The sequence below is a fragment of the Panthera pardus genome, unplaced genomic scaffold (assembly GCF_024362965.1).
Source record: "Panthera pardus isolate Hobbes unplaced genomic scaffold, ASM2436296v1 HiC_scaffold_11, whole genome shotgun sequence".
In the NCBI taxonomy this organism is placed as follows: Eukaryota; Metazoa; Chordata; class Mammalia; order Carnivora; family Felidae; genus Panthera; species Panthera pardus.
This window is the reverse complement of record NW_026526666.1, coordinates 4812457-4829072: the sequence shown is the minus strand read 5'-3', so window position 1 is coordinate 4829072 and position 16616 is coordinate 4812457. Positions and strand designations below refer to the sequence as shown.

General features: G+C 45.2%; 1 protein-coding gene across 1 annotated transcript; it reads right to left on the bottom strand.

The window, feature by feature from the left end:
- Positions 1-343: 343 nt before the first annotated feature.
- On the bottom strand, positions 344-13258 carry REG4 (regenerating family member 4). Its single transcript, XM_019458025.2, has 5 exons — positions 13123-13258; positions 9995-10092; positions 6677-6814; positions 4873-4978; positions 344-626 (listed from the first exon to the last, which is right to left on the bottom strand). The coding sequence occupies exons 1-5, from the start codon at positions 13187-13189 to the stop codon at positions 559-561; spliced, it is 477 nt and encodes a 158-aa protein (XP_019313570.1). The 5' UTR covers positions 13190-13258; the 3' UTR covers positions 344-558.
- Between the last annotated feature and the right edge of the window lie 3358 nt (positions 13259-16616).

Sequence of the window (16616 nt, the reverse complement as noted above, 5' to 3'; positions counted from 1 at the left end):
GTTATCTCTGATGTCTTCCTCTCTGGCTTCCAAAAGAGTGACAAGGGTGTGGGGGGAGGAAGGAAGAAGTGGGGCAGGGGGCAGGAGGGCCAGCGTGCTGTCTGTTCACTCCCCCTCCCTTTGCTGCACCCTTCCCCGAGCCAGCTTCTTAGCCTGTCTTGGGCTGCTAAGGTCACAGGGGTGCAGGTGGGTGTTCTCACGTTCTGGCATAAGACTCTGTGTTGACCGGTTGGCACAGCACCGTGGGGGAAGCCGATGGCCATCCACACATCCCGAACTGCGTGGGCGGCCCAGCCACACTTCCTCTCCTCTCTGGGGGTGCTTCTAAGAAATGCAAACGAGATCACACCAAAGCCACATTTCCTATAATTGTCATAGAAGCCACTGTCGTACAGTGTTGAGGCCTCGGACGCTAATAAACCTAAAAGAGTGAGTGTGACAGGGCCGATCAGCCTCAGCTGCCGTGTTTGCTCTGAGACAATGATCAGACGCAGCCAGCATGCACAGAGGGAGGAAGGCAGGGGCATGTGTGGGGTGAGCACAGCCTCGATTCGTGCTCTACACTCGGTATTTGCACAGGAAGTGCTGGTGCGTGCTGCATTCGTTGCTCCTCCAAGTTAAAAAGTCTGCAAGAAAATAAACAGACGTTCAAATCCCTCCAGTTCTGTATTGCACTTACCAGCGTTCCCTGGGTCTCTTGCTTGGAACCCCGGGAAGTGCACTGCCATGCTTAATTTCATGCGTGGACTGGGCTAGGAGGTGGACCCAGGCGTTGGGTCAAACACCAGTCTACGTGTTGCTGCAGAGGTGATTTGTTTGGGATGTGATTAGTATTTAAACTAGTAATGAGAAAATTAAATGAGCAAAGCAGACTACCCTCCATAATGTAGGTAATCATCCAATCAGTGAAAAGACCGAGTTTTCCCAAAGAGTAAGGAATTCTGCTTCCAAAGTGCCCTGGCCTCAGGATTGTGACATCAGTGCATGTGGGAATTCACAGTCCCTAGCCTGCCCTGCGCATGTCAGTTTTGCTGGCCCGACAATCACAAAAGCCATTTTTTTTTTTTTTGAGAGAGAGGGTGCAAGTGAGTGAGGGGCAGAGAAAGAGAGGGAGAGAAGTGGGGCTCACTCAAAGCAGGGCTCGCGCTCACCTGATGTGGGGCTGGAACTCACAAACCATGAGATCATGACCTGAGCCAAAGTCAGATGCTTAACTGACCGAGCCACCCAGGCGCCTGGGAGCCAGTTCTTTAAAAGAAATCTATCTCTCTCCGTATACATCCAATTACTTCTGTTTCTCTGACAAATACCAGCACTAACTTTGTTCACGGAAAGAAAAATAATGTAAACGTCACGCACAATTGCAAAAGCCCCATGCCAGCGAAACTTCGGAGGGGGAGAGAGAGCTGGACGTAAAAGCGGGGGTCTTTTGTGTCTGGAACAGGAGGCTGCAAGGATGCGGAGGTGGTTTTTCCAAAGTCCGCAGCTGAGGCTCTAAGATGTTCAAAGAGTTGGAAGCTGCTGAGCCAGTCACGTCCCACAGGCCACCCCTTTATAAAAAAGGACTGACGGCAAGGAGCAGGTGATCTTGGAAACGGAAGTATTTTTGGGGACAGGGCCCACCAGGGCCGTCCACAGATCCGCTTATCACCCTGCAGTGTGGGCAGCAGAGTGGTGAGTCGTTAGACGTCTCTCCGCCTGGCTCTGACCTGTGCGTCCTGCCCTGGGGCCAGTGTGTGTTGGTGGGATGAGAGCCCCGGGGACAGAGGGCACTGCCAGGCAAAGTGGGGGAAGGTGTGCCACCTCCCCTTCAGAGGTCTCCAGAGGTAGAGAGGATGGGGCCAGCCCATGCCCATGTCCATGGCAACCAGAGCCGGGCCACAGAGAGTAATGATATGGAGACGATGAGTTCTAGGTACAGACAGGGTGTGGGGCCGGGAGAACACGGCTCCAGGCTTCAAATAATCAAGAACACAGGCAGCTCCCCCATGGGCACCAACCTAGGGAGGAGTCTGATTGCACTCTCCTCCTCCGTTCCTCTACACCAGAGAGGTGTGTGTAGACCATACCCCTCCCTTCCAGGTCGGAGAACCATGAGTCTACGCTGACTGGGATAAGCACTTCACATATATGCGTTCAGGTGATTAGTACTCTTGGTTTTCCCTTTCTGTGGAGAGGCAACTGAGGCACAGAGAAGTAGGAAATTGGCTCAGGGTCACAGAGCTAACTGAAGGAACTGGAATCCCATCCCAGGCATTCCAAAGGCAGAGCCCATGGTCTTGACTCCAACTCCATTGAATATGAAATTTCTGTTTACTTATTTTTGAGAAACAGGGAGAGAGAAAGAGGGGGAGAGAGAGCATGCATGCAGGGGAGGGGCAGAAGGAGATGGAGAGAGAATCTTAAGCAGGCTCCTTGCCAGCGTGGAGCCTGCCTCAGGGCTCCCATCTCACCATGGTGAGATCGTGACCTGAGCCAAAATCAAGCATTGGATGCTTAACCAACTGAGCCCCCCAAGTGCCCCTGAAGTTTCCGTTTAAATTGTAGCACTACATTTTTAAATGTGTCAGAGAGGACCAGTAGAGTTGTCAGAAAGCACTGTAAGGGCAATTTGTCAGAGAGTCACAAGCACGTTCCGCCGTGGTGCAGAAAAGGAGTCAGAGGGGGTGAAAGAACCAACCAGACAAAATGGTCTCTGAGGGTCTTTCTAAATAGACATAAAAAAGGAACAGGTCTAGCCACACACAGGACGTGTGTGTGGCGGTGTTTGGGGACATTAATACCATACCTTTTGGGTCTGAAGGAAACAATTCAGCCACTGAGTTGGCGGGGCTAAATCTGTTACACAAATAGAAAATGACACTGACAGGGCCAAGGGAAGGCTGTCTAAAATCCTACCTTCCACCAGTTTCTTGCTAATCCTTGTTTCATTCCTTGTGCTTTTCTGGCTTGAGTACCTGTATTCTGGTACCTAAGAGCTGGGCTGAGTGAACCCAGAAAAGGAAGAGAGTCTGAAAGACCTAGAGCTAGTTCTCAGGAAGACATCAGGGTTCCAGTTCCCACACAGGTGGCTTCGTTCCTGGGATTTTGCCCATGTGAACACGGACTGATGGGAAAGACTTGTGTTTGAGAAGTTGGTCCAGTTGAAATCTCAGAATCACAGGAAGGACTCTGAAAGGTGTCTAGTCCATTGCTTCCCCAAAGCTGGTCTGGCCTCCAGCCTTAGAGATTCTGATGCTGTAGGTCCAAAGTGATCCCTGGAATTTATACTTCAAAAGTGTTCCTCGGTTGATTCCTTCATGTGCCATGTGCTCCTCTTCTCATGCTTTTGGTACTACAACTACAATGTCCACTTTTGCCTGGTTAATTCTAGTGATGGGGTTCTCACTGTTTCCTGCACGTTCTAGTTTTGGATAGTGCTAATTGTTAAACTTTCCCCCCCTTAGATAGAAATCCACGTATTACCAGTTTCTACCTATTGGTCTTGGTTGTGTTCCTTCCATCGGAGCTGTCTATGCCTTTCCCAGCAGCAACTATGGGCTCTACAAGTCATTGGGAAGCCCTTCCTCTGCCCGTGAGGAGACCCTCTTATTGCAAAGGGTCTCGACCTGGCCTCAGAGTTTGTTACCTTATTTCTACCATTCATCTTTTGCTGTTGGAAAATTTTCACACTCTTTTTTTGTGCATATGAAAACTTTATTCCCCAGACAACAGCCACCCTGCGTCATGTTCCTGAGTCTCAGTCCAGGCCTTTCCCAGGCCCACTTCCGGCCTAGGAAGGGTGTCTCGGTGATACCATGATGGCCTTTTAAACCCACTAGGATGTTGTCTTCGGCATCAAATAGCCTCTTTCTCTTTGCTATTCTGTTTTCTTGTTTTACAGCAGAAGACATTTCAACATCACTTAATCTCCGTGGTTCTCAAATGCTAGCAATTTTGCCCCCAGGGGACATTTAGCAACATTTGGAGACATTTTGGGTTGTAACAACCTGTGGTGGGGGAGTGGTTCTACCCACCTCTGAAGATTGAAGACCAGGATATCCTGAACCTACAATGAACAGGACAGCTCCCACAATGAAGAATTATCCAGCCCCAAATGTCATTGGTACAAAAGTTGAAAACTGGAAGTTATTAGCATAAAAAGCGAGGAATGAAAGACAAGAAAAACGAGGAGACTCAAGTGATTGTGTGCAACCTAGAGCTAAGGTTCTGGGCCCTGCATTTTGGGAACAAAACTCAGGGAAACAAACAAGAGGGCAGGAGTCAGGCAAAGATGAGGTTCCCAGGGCTCGTGGGGAACCCAAACTAGAAGGAATTCAGAAAGAAGTTATATGTATTTCTTTCCTGTAGCCTGGGTTTCCCAAAATGTGACATCTTTCCCCTTCATATGTACACAATAGGATTTAAAAAATAAATGTATTTGGGGCCCCTGGGAGGCTCAGTTGATTAAGAGTCCAACTCTTGGTTTCGGCTCAGATCACGATCTCACGGTTCATGGGTTCGAGACCTGCATCGGGCTCTGCGCTGACAGTGCAGAGCCTGCTTAAGATTCCCTCCCTCCTTCTCTCTCTCTCTCTTTCTCTCTCTCTCTCTCTCTGGCCCTCCCCCTCTCACTCTTTCTCAAAATAAATAAATAAAATGTAAATAAAAATAAAAGTAAGTGTATTTAAGAAAAAAAGTGAGTGTATTTTAAAGAAGATATTAAGAATAGTTGGTCTATGGATATGGCAAAGATTGTAAAATGATCACAAATGACTGTGGTTTGGTAAATAATGTCTGTGGCAAGGCCACCATCCTGTGGAAAACAGATCTGCTGGTGTGAAATGGGGCCGGGGTGGGGGGGGGGGGGTGGGGGGGGGCGGCGGATCTTACCCTCCCTGGAGTTCATCTCCACGCAGTACTTGTTCCCACGTGCGGACTTGGCCGACAATTTTTTGTACAAATAGAAGGCCCCATCGATCCACTGCCACTTCTGGCTCTGCAAGTGACCACAGATGGAAGACAGTCAGCCTGTGCACCTGCTCACAGCCAGGCGGTCCTCTCAGGCCCCTTGAAAACCCGTAAAAATCTTTCATCAAAAGAAGCACAGGGATGTGCACAGAATGAAAAAGAGAAAAGTCACCCCATTTAAAGAGGAAAACATTACTATTGATTTTGGCATATTTACTTCTGGTGTAAACATTTTTATTTATCACGATCTTTTTATGGACTAAAATAGGTGGTGGTCTTTAAAAATACATACTCAACTGTGTATCTTGCTTTCAAAACATTTTTAAATGGTCATGGTGCACTATAATTTACCTTAATGGTATTGATGATGTTTATGTTGTTTCTAATTTACAATGATTATAAAGAATACCGCTATGAACTACTTTGTTCCTGAAGCTGTTTCTGTACTTAAACTTATTTTTTTAGGATAAAAACCCAGAAGTGGAATTAATGGGTCAAAGGATGTGAATATTTTGAGGGTACTGATATGCATGGCCAAACTGCTTTCCATCTACTGGACAATGTCTTTATGTCCTTAAATATATTATTCATTAAGACAAAGCAAAAGTTTGATAATCTGATAAGTCAAATTATATTTCTATTTTAATTTGCATCTTTGATAACTAGAGACATTACACATTTTTAAGGACTTTATTAGCCAATTACTTTCTTTAGTTATGAATGTAGAAAATTAAATACCCCCAAAATTGTATAAATAGATGTAAATATTTGTCCTAACTCTGAAGAAGAGAGTTGATTGACAGCAATGTAAATACATAAAAATGTGTAATTAATTGTATAAATTATTTGCAACATCTATGGCGAAGTTTTATCAAGAAACGGGAAGTCTGGGGGTTCTTTTCTGGTGTTCCTTATGTTTGTTTGGGTTAACTATAGAAGATTCCCACGAAGAATCTGTAAACTGCAGCTCCCACAGAGGGACCTCGGCAACCAGCCCAAAGACCTCACATACCATTCTTTACAATGAGGTACTGATGGAGATTAAAATGAAGGTCTAGTGAAAAAAAAGTTATGGGTAACATGAAAAAAAATAATAGCATCTAGGAAAAAGTTTGGCTGAAAGTTCCCAACTTTAACTCAAGATCTAATGGGAATTTAATTAAGCTACATCCCCTAACAGATGTATGTGCGTGTATGTGTATGTATGTTTTCATATATGTGTATGTATCTATATATGCTTACACAGCTTAAAAAAAAAAGTTTACTTATTTATTTTGAAAGAGAGAGAGAACAGATGCAGGGGAAGGGTGTGGGGGGGAGAATCCCAAGCAGGCTCCATGCTGTTAGTGCAGAGCCTGATGTGGGGCTCCTCCTCAGGAACCATGAGGTCCTAACTTGAGCCGAAGTCAAGAGTTGGATGCCCAACTGACGGAGCCCCATAACTTTTTTTTAGGCTGTGAAAAGCCGGTCATTTTGTGTTCTAAGATTTGGGAGGACTTTAATTAGATAGAAGTTCTACAAAGTGATGCCATTGAAATAATTTCCTCCGTCGAGGGCCAGAACTGAGACCTAGACCTTGAGGCTTTGGCCTCTGTTGGTTGGAGGCAGTAACTGAAAAAGATTCACTCCCTGTGCCTCCGTCAGTAGGCCTGGAAGCCATTTCCCATGCAGGGACCATCTATCTGGCTCTCCCAATGGGACACGTGTGGGCCAAGTCTGGGGTTACCTTTTGTGGGTCATGCAGGCCGATCCATACAGGCTTGGTTTTTTGGTAGCCACTTATATACTTCGCTACGATGTTGGCTTCCTTTGCATTCTGGAGAGATGCCAGGTGGGCTCCATTTCCATACAACTGACACTCGTACTGTGGGCAAGAAGTTGTGCTAATCATCTCCTGAGGTTTAAACACATAGTCCTCACCCCAGAACCCTAGTAAGTACATAACTATCTTCTCTGCAGCAACTTTTAAAACTCTCAGCACCAGACCCGAACTTGTTTTACTCCTGTATGTCTTTTGTTTGTTTGTTTGTTTGTTTGGAGCAGGGAAGGGGCAGAGAGGGAGGGGAGAGAGCATCCCAAACAGGCTCCACACTGTCAGCGCAGAGACAGATGTGGGGCTCAATCCCATGAACTATGACATCATGACCTGAACTGAAATCCAGAGTCAGATGCTTAACTGACTGAGCCACGCAGGCGCCCCTATATGTCTTTTTTGGATCCCAAATTCTTGCTTTTCAAAGATGCTATCGAGAGAAGGCAATCTGGATTTTTCTTCTCGATTCCTGAATGATAATCACCTTTTGTTTTAGGGATTGGATGAAACGTGGCATAACCATTCTCTAACTGGAAACATACTGTCCCAATAAACAAGGCAAACATTTTATATATCCACATCTTCTAGAGAAGTATACTTATCTTATGCTTTTTTTGCGGTTGTATTACAGGTTCTGCCTCCATGATGCAATTTAATGTAATGAAAACATGGTTTTGGCTGCAGTTGCTACTTCAATGCCCCCCTTTGGTATCTTGCTCGTGATTAGACATGGCTGGTGTTGGATGTTAATGCATTCCTCACCCTTGATGACCATTTCACAACACCGGCATGTTTTCATAACTTCATTTGACTGTCAAACTAGTGAGGCATGGAAGCCAGATTACCAATCAACGTTTAGTGAGAGGCCCAGTCACAAAGGGTTCCTGGGACAAAAGAGCAAAGAGTCTCTGTGGTTCAGTGAGATTTTCTCTCCAAGTTCACGCTCCTGGTAGTGCCACAACAGGACCTGGAACTCAGACCTGGAAACTGTCATTCTCATGGTCCCCTCCACACCAGGAATTTCGAGAACTAAGATTGGCCCTCAATATTGGCAACTAGCAGCAGCAGCCAAGGTATTTATTTGTTGGGTCCTTTTCCAGCACCTTCTCTGCACTATGTTCAGGAGCAATTAACTCTGCTAAGGCTTTGTACCAATCCTGGACCGTTTTTGCCTTAAGAACCTCAAATGAACACCCAGCATGTGTAATAAGCTCTTGGTAAGTTATTTTTTTTTTTAACGTTTATTTTATTTTTGAGACAGAGAGAGACAGAGCATGAACGGGGAAGGGGCAGAGAGAGAGGGAGACACAGAATCAGAAGCAGGCTCCAGGCTCTGAGTTGTCAGCACAGAGCCCGACGCGGGGCTCGAACTCACGGACCGCGAGATCGTGACCTAAGATGAAGTCGGACGCTTAACCGACTGAGCCACCCAGGCGCCCCTCTTGGTAAGTTATTTTAATGAATCCTTCTGACAAGGCCATGGGGTAAAAGTGACATCCCCATGTTAAAGCAAGAAAACTGGTAGAGTGAGGTACGGCTATAACTAGTGAGTGGCAGAGTCATGATTTAAACTCAGGTCTATTGCTGGGTCATAGGATAATTCTATTTTTAATTTTTTGTGTAGTTTATATGTATAATGGAATACTACTTGGCAATGAGAAAGAATGGAATCTTGCCATTTGCAACAATGTGGATGGAACTGGAGGGTATTATGCTGAGTGAAATAAGTCAGTTAGAGAAAGACAGGTGTCCTAAGTTTTCACTCATATGTGGAATTTGAGAAACTTAACAGAAGACCATGGGGGGAGGGAAGGGGAAAAAATAGTTTCAAACAGAGAAGGAGGCAAACCAAAAGAGATTCTTAAATGCAGAGAACAAACTGAGGGTTGATGGGGGAGTGGGTTGGGGAGAGGAGAAAATGGGTGATGGGCATTGAGGAGGGCACTTGTTGGGATGAGCCCTGGGTGTTGCATGTAAGAGATGAATCATGGGAATCTATTCCCAAAGCCAAGAGCACACTGTGTACACTGTATGTTAGCCAATTTGACAATAAATTATATTTAAAAAATAACTAAACAAACTCAGGTCTGTATTACTCCCAAGCCTCCCAGGTAACTTCCTCTTTGGGCAGAATTAGTTTTGGAATGTCTGGGTACAGGCAATACAGGTGGCCTTTAAGATTTCTTCAAGTTGCTTCTCAAGAATTGAGGAGAGGCCCATTACTTTCCACCAGCTTTTTTTTTTTCCTTTCAGTGAACAGTGTCTGAGAAACCCCTTCTTCATTTAGCACATTCTCCCTCCCTCTCTCTCTCTCTCCTTCTCCCTCTCTCTCTCATTCGCATCAGCTCAGGAAGCATTGCATTAGGGCTGACTTCCCTGGATTTGCTCTGCTACCTACTCTGGGTGTGATCTTGGGAAAGTCACTTATGCTCACACTGCATTGGAATTTTCCATTTAAATGTCACAATCTTGCACTAACCCCACACTTTTTGAGGTCAGAGAAGACTTCGTATCCTCAACAGCTATCACTTGGTAGGTGCTCTGTCCTTGGTGAGTTATTTATACACAGAATTCTGAGGCCGTTCTAGGCCCAGATCACCCCACATTTTCCCCAACCAGTCATGTCAATTAAACAGCCACAACCCAGAGAAACGGCAGCACTGGCTCCCACACTCCTCTGAGGTGGGGTGGCCCTTTGGGTATCTTCTAGACAAAGCCTTAGGGAGATAAAGCCAGCACATTTGCTGGGTTGTGTAGACAATGAAGCCTTCCATTTGTCTGGACTGCTTCACTTTCTGTCAGGTGGTTCTGAAGACTGGTGTGCTCCAGGACTGCCTACACACTGCTCTTTCTGGTAAGTCTGGTGCAGCTATTCAATTGTTCTTTCTGGAAGGACTTTATCTTCTCATTCTCCTTCTATTTGTGTATTTCTGTCTTTCTTACTGACAGCGAACTCCTTGAGGGTAATGGCTGTTTCTTGTCCATTCTTACGTCTTCACAGCTCACCTAGGATCTGGGCAGATAGCACCTGCTCCATCCATGCTTATAGAACTGGAAGAGGAGAACACACAACGCTATTCTCTGCACTTCAGCAGCAGGTGACTCCTCAGAATGCCAAGGGAGGACTCTTAATTCTGAGCCAAATGAGACCTGCAGCTCTGGATGGCCCCTTTAGAGATACCTCCAGGTGGCTTTAGAGATACCTGTCCTAGCATGGGCCAGATTCCTTACCTCAGCCTCAGACCAGGTCCTCAGCTTCCGGAAGTATCCATAGCAATTGGACTTGTAGTAAAACCATCCAGCAGCACAGCTGGGTCTCATGATGATGTCTGCACAAACACAGAAGGCGATTGCAAGTGATGATGGCAAAGCCAATCCATTCCCACACTCGTCAGTCTACAGAATGCAAGGGAGGCTGGCTGTCCTGAAGAAGGATCCTGCTGGGCTGCCCAAACTTTATACGGGTAATCTTTCTCCCAGCTTTCTCCAAAGGGAACTATGGCCTTTGTAAGGGGAACTGTGCACTGGAGAAAAGACTACAATCAGATTTAAAAAATTTTTAATGTTTATTTTATTTTTGAGAGGAGGGAGGAGGTGCAGAGAGAGAAGGAGACACAGAATCTGAAGCAGGCTCCAGGCTCTGAGCTGTCAGCCCAGAGCCTGACACAGGGCTCGAACTTACAAACCGTGAGATCATGACCTGAGCCGAAGTCAGATGCCTAACTGACTGAGCCACCCAGCTGCCCCTAGCTAAGACGATTTCATAGCAGACCCAGGGGGACCCCACATCCATCCCACGATTATCTCTCCAGTTATGAAATGCACAATTAGAATAGCCACACTCAGCAATTGGCAGAATCCTCACATTGGTTGTCAGGTCAAACAGCTATAATTCAAGGCAGCACAAGAGTGGGCAAAGGGCATAAATTGGTAGGTTTAGGCATTATAAGGAAGGAGTGGGTATTTTTGACCAGGGGGACACAGGACAGGTTAGATGGAAACTTGGATGGAACTTGACACTGGGTGAGCTGGGTTGTGTCAATAGCGAGGGGACACGTTAGGCAAAGGAGGTGTGTGAGCAGAGGGATGGAGGCAGAAACGTGCAAGATGTGCACCACAAGGGCAAGCACTTAAGTTTGCCTGAAGTAGAGGGAATCGTCCCGGCAAGCATGGTGGAAAGGGAAAGGAGAATCAAGGTCTGGACAAGGAAGCCATGACCGAGAGGCACAGGCTCTTCCTGCTACTTGATTAATGAGTGGGCCACATCACCGAATCTGAAGGTTTAAGAAGCAGGGAAATGGCTGGAAATACAGAGGGCCTCGGTGATGAAGGGAATGCCAGGCTGGCGAGCTCGGGCTTTGTGACCACGTGGCTGCACTCCAGTGCTATAGATGAGCGCAGGGGTCTTTCCGTTCCTCGGAGACTTCCGCAGTCTGTCGTTGTCACATAGCAAGCACTTCCTCTCTCCCCACTCAAATGACACTCCTGTCACTCGCTTGCCCTGATCTATTTCATCCTTTGCCTAAACATCTCTAGGGACTTCCTATGCTTTCAGATAAGCTCCCTACTCTGGCTAGCAGGGCATTCATGACCTGGTTCTGCAGCCTTATCCAGCCGAATCTTCCTATGCAGCAATCCCAGGAAGTCTCTACAACAGGGAGGAAGATCTGTAGAAGAGTAGAGTAGCGAGTGTAGAGTAACCGGTGGTATGTTCTGGCTCTACCTCCTCCAGAGGAGAAAAACCAGAGAGGGCTGGTGAGATCCCAGAGTCGGGAGACTGGTTTCTCGCTCCCCAGGTTTAGCCTGGGTGAATTTCAAGCCCCTGGAGCTAACCACCTGGTTGGTTGCCTCCACAGGAGAGTTGAGGGCCACCTCTCATTGTCTTCCATATTCTTTTTTTTTTTTTTTTACTTTTTTTAATGTTTATTTATTTTTGAAGGAGAGAGAGACGGAGTGTGAGTGGGGGAGGGGCAGAGAGAGAGGGAGACACAGAATCTGAAGCAGGCTCCAGGCTCTGAGCTGTCAGCACAGAGCCCGACGCAGGGTTCGAACTCACAGACCACGAGATCATGATCTGAGCCGAAGTCGGACCCTCAGCCGACTGAGTCACCCAGGCGCCCCAGTCTTCCCTATTCTAGCACGTTTCAGAGAAAGCGGCTCAATCCCCCGGTCCCGAGCAGCCATAAGGATTGACAGAACTGGTGGCTGGCAGTCAGCATGGGGTGGAGGGCAAAGAACCTTGAAGCACAAGGACACATCCAGGGTAGGCTAAGGCAAGGACCACACACATGAGCCACGGGCACCAACATGATGCCAGAAATAACTCTGCTTCTCTTCCTGCTTTCTTCCAATTGATTCTCCCCTTGGCCAAAGTACTCCCCAGTGGGAGTAGTGTTAGGTTATATACGTGCTCAGGCATGGTTTCCCTCGCTGGGCCATGCAGGACTATGAGAAGCACCCCGGATGAGGCGCCAGAACATTATGTAATCTTGCTTTGTGACCTTGGGCAAGTCTCTACCTTCTTGGGGCCTCATAAACAGAACGAAGGCATTACACCAGATGTGCCCACATTTCATTTCTTTCCATTTCAGATACTCCATGATACTTATTCTCAGCTCATGAGTTCTCTTCCTGGCTTTCTCCACTGGAAGATCCTAGGGTATTGATTCTTGTTTTGTTGACATGTTACTTTGTACTTGATGCTGGGTCTACATGTGTGGGGGAGCCATCTCTCCAACAAGGCTGTAAGTCCCTTGCAAACCAGAATTCCCAGTATACTCAAATAGGAAAGCAATGCATAAACATTGGGTACCTCTAATTATAGCGCTCACTTATTGACTACTAGATGTCAGGTGCACATTGCCTTCCCTCTTCACAAGAAACTTGCAAAACTATTGTTATTATCTACATTTAGTTGATGATTTAACTATGGCTCACAACCACGTGAGGTTAGAATTTGTTTGATTCTATAGTCCTTGTACTTGTTTTTCCCCTAAAGTTTATTATTTATTGAGAGAGAGAGAGTCGGGGAGAGACAGAGAGAGAGAGAGAGAGAGAGAGAATCCCAAACAGGCTCAGCACTGTCAACATGGAGCCTGATGGGGGGCTCGAACTCATGAACCATGAGATCATGATCTGAGTTGAAATCAAGAGTCGGATGCTTAATCGACTGAGCCACCCAGGTGACCCGAGTCCTTGTACTTTTTTTACCATGTGACATTGTCTTTCGTTCCTGTCTTTGACATCTACTTCCTGTAGCACCTAAATATTTTGGGGGGCGGTGAATGGATGGCTGTCAGTGTGCTGCATGAACACAGGCTGTGGGTGGGCTCAGTCCCAGCTGAGTGACGGATACTCACCACCCAGGACTTCAGTGCTGAGTACACAGCTCAGCAGTAGGAGAAGCCACATTCTTTGGGGGGCCATCTTCTTCTTCTCCTGGCCACAGAAGTGCTTCAGAAGCCTCTATTACAAGGGTTTCAAAGACCTTGTGAGTTTTCCTTTGAAGCTCCTGGATTCGCCTAGACCTGCAGCCTGAACACACTGGGTGAGACAGACCCAGGAATTTAGATGCCAAATCACATATGGAGGAAACAAAATATTTTCCTAAGCCCAGATTATACAATGAAGGGAATCTCAAGCTAAATGTAGAGACTGGGAATAGTTAACTTATGTCACCTGCAAGACCTCTGGTCCAGCGCCAGAGACGTAACTGTACTGGGCTGAAAAGTCTGGATGGAGATCGTTTGGTCTCAGTGTACTGTGGAGAGCCTGCTCCTGCTATTCTCTGGGGAATCAGCAGAGGGAGCCTAAGCCAAGCTTTCTCACAGATGAGGCAGTAATGGGCTTTCTATACATTCAGCTCAATCAAATCAAGTCAGTCCCAAGAGTAAATTTTTCTGTGTTAGAATTAAAAGTGAGTATATGGTCCAATGTCCACATTTTACAGGTGAGAGTCTACCTGAGGCCTTTGGGTATGAAGTCATTTGGTCATTGTCACACAGCTATAACCAGATCTCCTGACTTTAGGGCAACCCTCTTTCCTTCACACTTAGGTGATAACCACATTTTTTTTGTTTTGTTTTCAGAAAATAAATGGGCAATAGTGTGCGGACAACAGTACTGTTCCCCCAAACTTTGAAGAACACCCAATTTGTCCATTTTTTTCTTGCTGATTTTGGCTTGATAAAGAAAAACCTCATTGTTTTTGTTAGTATTTTTAACATATTAGTAATTAAATTACTTAAATTAGTAATTTAAAAAATTTTAAAAATATATAAAAAGAATTTAAACATCTTTTTCTAGAATGCTTATCTTTAAAATTTTCTTTTGCAAATTTTTGACTTAGAGCTTTATGCATTTTTCTGCTCGATTACTGTCTTTTTTCTCAGGAATTTGTAGGGCTTTTCTTGTGTATTTATTGTCTTTCACATATAACTAAGAATATTTGCCAGTTTGTACATCTTCTCGTTTCTGTTTCTTGCCACACTGAGAATTTCAAAAACTGTCATATTTATTTTTTCCTTCATAGCATTTGGAATTTATGTCAGCAAAAAAAAAAAAAAAAAAAAAAAAGGCCATTACCATCCACATAAGATGAAAATATCTGCCCATATCCTCTTTTATTTTCATCTGCCTGGCATTTATTTTAGTGTAAGCATGGGATCGGGTCCAAGATTTTTTTCCCAAATAATTATTAGGATGAGTAAATAATTAATTGAATCCTTATTTGAGCATAATTTATGATCCCAAAATCAGAATACATATTCTAACTATCTTATAGTAGGTTGCTTACAGGAATGATGGAACATAATATTCAAACTTTCCTGGGCAATCTAAAGATTAGATGCATATGAAAGTACATGTGAGCACTGAGACACAGTGTTAAACAAAAAGGTGAAGCATGTCATAACCCTCTTCCCACCACATTGTTTTACACTCTTTTTTTTTTCTTAAAAAGAGAGAGAGTACACATGGGGGAGGGGCAGAAGGAGAGGGAGAGAGAATCTTAAGCAGGCTCCACACTCAGCGTGGAGCCCAACTGGGGGCTCAATCCAACGACCCTGGGACTGTGATCTGAGCTGAAATCAAGAGTTGGACGCTCAAGTAACTGAGCCACCCAGGCACCCCCACCCTCCCCCCACCTTTATATCATCACATTAACCCCTTGCTCCTCTGACGAACTTCCCTTCCAGAGGTGATGGAGGTATTTTCAATGTCTTCAACCCCCTTAGAACACAAATAGCAAAGACTTCTCTGTCAAACCAACTATCTGGGGGAAGGGATGTGTAGCATCTTTTGGAAGAATCTACTAATGGATCTTAGCAAACTGACATTCATTGAACTCTTGCATGCCACCTAATCTAATCATAACGAGGCTGCAATGCAGGTATCATTAACTTGCTTTCCACATGAAGACACAAAATTGATTAAGTAACTTTCCCAAAGTTTCACAGCCATTAGATTGCACAGCCATGAATTAACCTGACACAGACACCAAAGGTAATGCTTTTTATAATAAAAGAGGAAAGAAAATAAGTAGTTCAAATTAAACACACACACACACACACAGAGAGAGAAACAAAAAGCATGACTAACATCATTAGACCTAGAGCTTTTCATTTCTGGCCCAGTGAAGAGCTGGCAGAGGAAGTCAAATGTTCAAAGAAAGCCCTCTGCCCTCAACTGGGTGTAGGATTACCTGGTTGGCATTCAAGGCTTGAGGACCGCTGCTTTCTTCAGCATCCTAAGAGATCCCAGGAAGTGACTTGAGTTTTTATATCTTCTTGCCTCTGGAATTATATGACCTTTGTTGTAATCATAGAGCAATAATGTTGTTTAAAATAACAATCCATCCATAAAGTCTTATCTTTAGTCAAAAGGAACATCTGCGAGGCTTGAGAACATATTCTGAAGAAACTCTCCCTATTTGCAAACAATCTTTCCTTTACATCCTACCTTATCAAAACCGACAATATCCTGTAATCTGTTAGAAGCCCGTCCTCCCCTCGCCTTATTCACTTTTTCTTTTGTCAGTCATTTTATCCCTTTACATTGTTGATTTCCTTTATTTCTCCTTCCTTTCTATAAAGATGCCCCACTTCAACTCTGGAGAATCGGGATGTTTCTATCTTTGCAGAAAGGATTTGCCATCAGGGCTGGACATAACTTATGTACCCCTGTGGTGGGCTTGAGGGATACACAGACTTCCCTCTCTAAGGCACCAACCCCATCTCCTTCAGCATGCACTCTGTTCCTCAAAAATCTGTTTAAGTTCCTTCTCCTTGTTCCTAAGGAACAAGGTAGTGAAATCTTGTCCTAATGCAGGGCAATTATGTGAAAATAGCTTACATTGATCCAATATTTTACCATACAGTGTTTTCACCTAAGTCACTAATGAGATCCTAACAAATCCCTGGGAGTGATGCAGGATGTGCACCCCCATTTCACACCGAAGAAACCTGATGTTAAGAGGTGTAGAGAGCCTGCTCTGTCAGGTTCACAATGCTGGTCACTGATGGAGCTGGATATTGACCCCAAGCCCTCTCTGTTTCCTGAGTCACAGTCTTTTTTTTTTATTAATTTTTTAAATGTTTATTTATTTACTTTTGATTTTTTTTTTGTTTTTTCTTTTTTTTTAAATTTTTTTAACGTTTATTTATTTTTGAGACAGAGAGAGACAGAGCATGAATGGGGAAGGGACAGAGAGAGAGGGAGACACAGAATCGGAAGCAGGCTCCAGGCTCTGAGCCATCAGCCCAGAGCCCGACGCGGGGCTCAAACTCACGGACTGCGAGATCGTGACCTGAGCTGAAGTCGGACGCTTAACCGACTGAGCCACCCAGGCGCCCCT

Bases quoted from the DNA above. Each gene is read 5' to 3' on its own strand.
- REG4 (XM_019458025.2), bottom strand. From the start codon at position 13,189: ATGGCCCCCCAAAGAATGTGGCTTCTCCTACTGCTGAGCTGTGTACTC. The intron at 6,815-9,994 runs GTAAGGAATCTG...TCTTGCCCACAG, and splicing joins GGACCTGGTCTGAGGCTGAG to TACGAGTGTCAGTTGTATGG. The intron at 4,979-6,676 runs GTAACCCCAGAC...GGTCACTTGCAG, and splicing joins GCCTGCATGACCCACAAAAG to AGCCAGAAGTGGCAGTGGAT.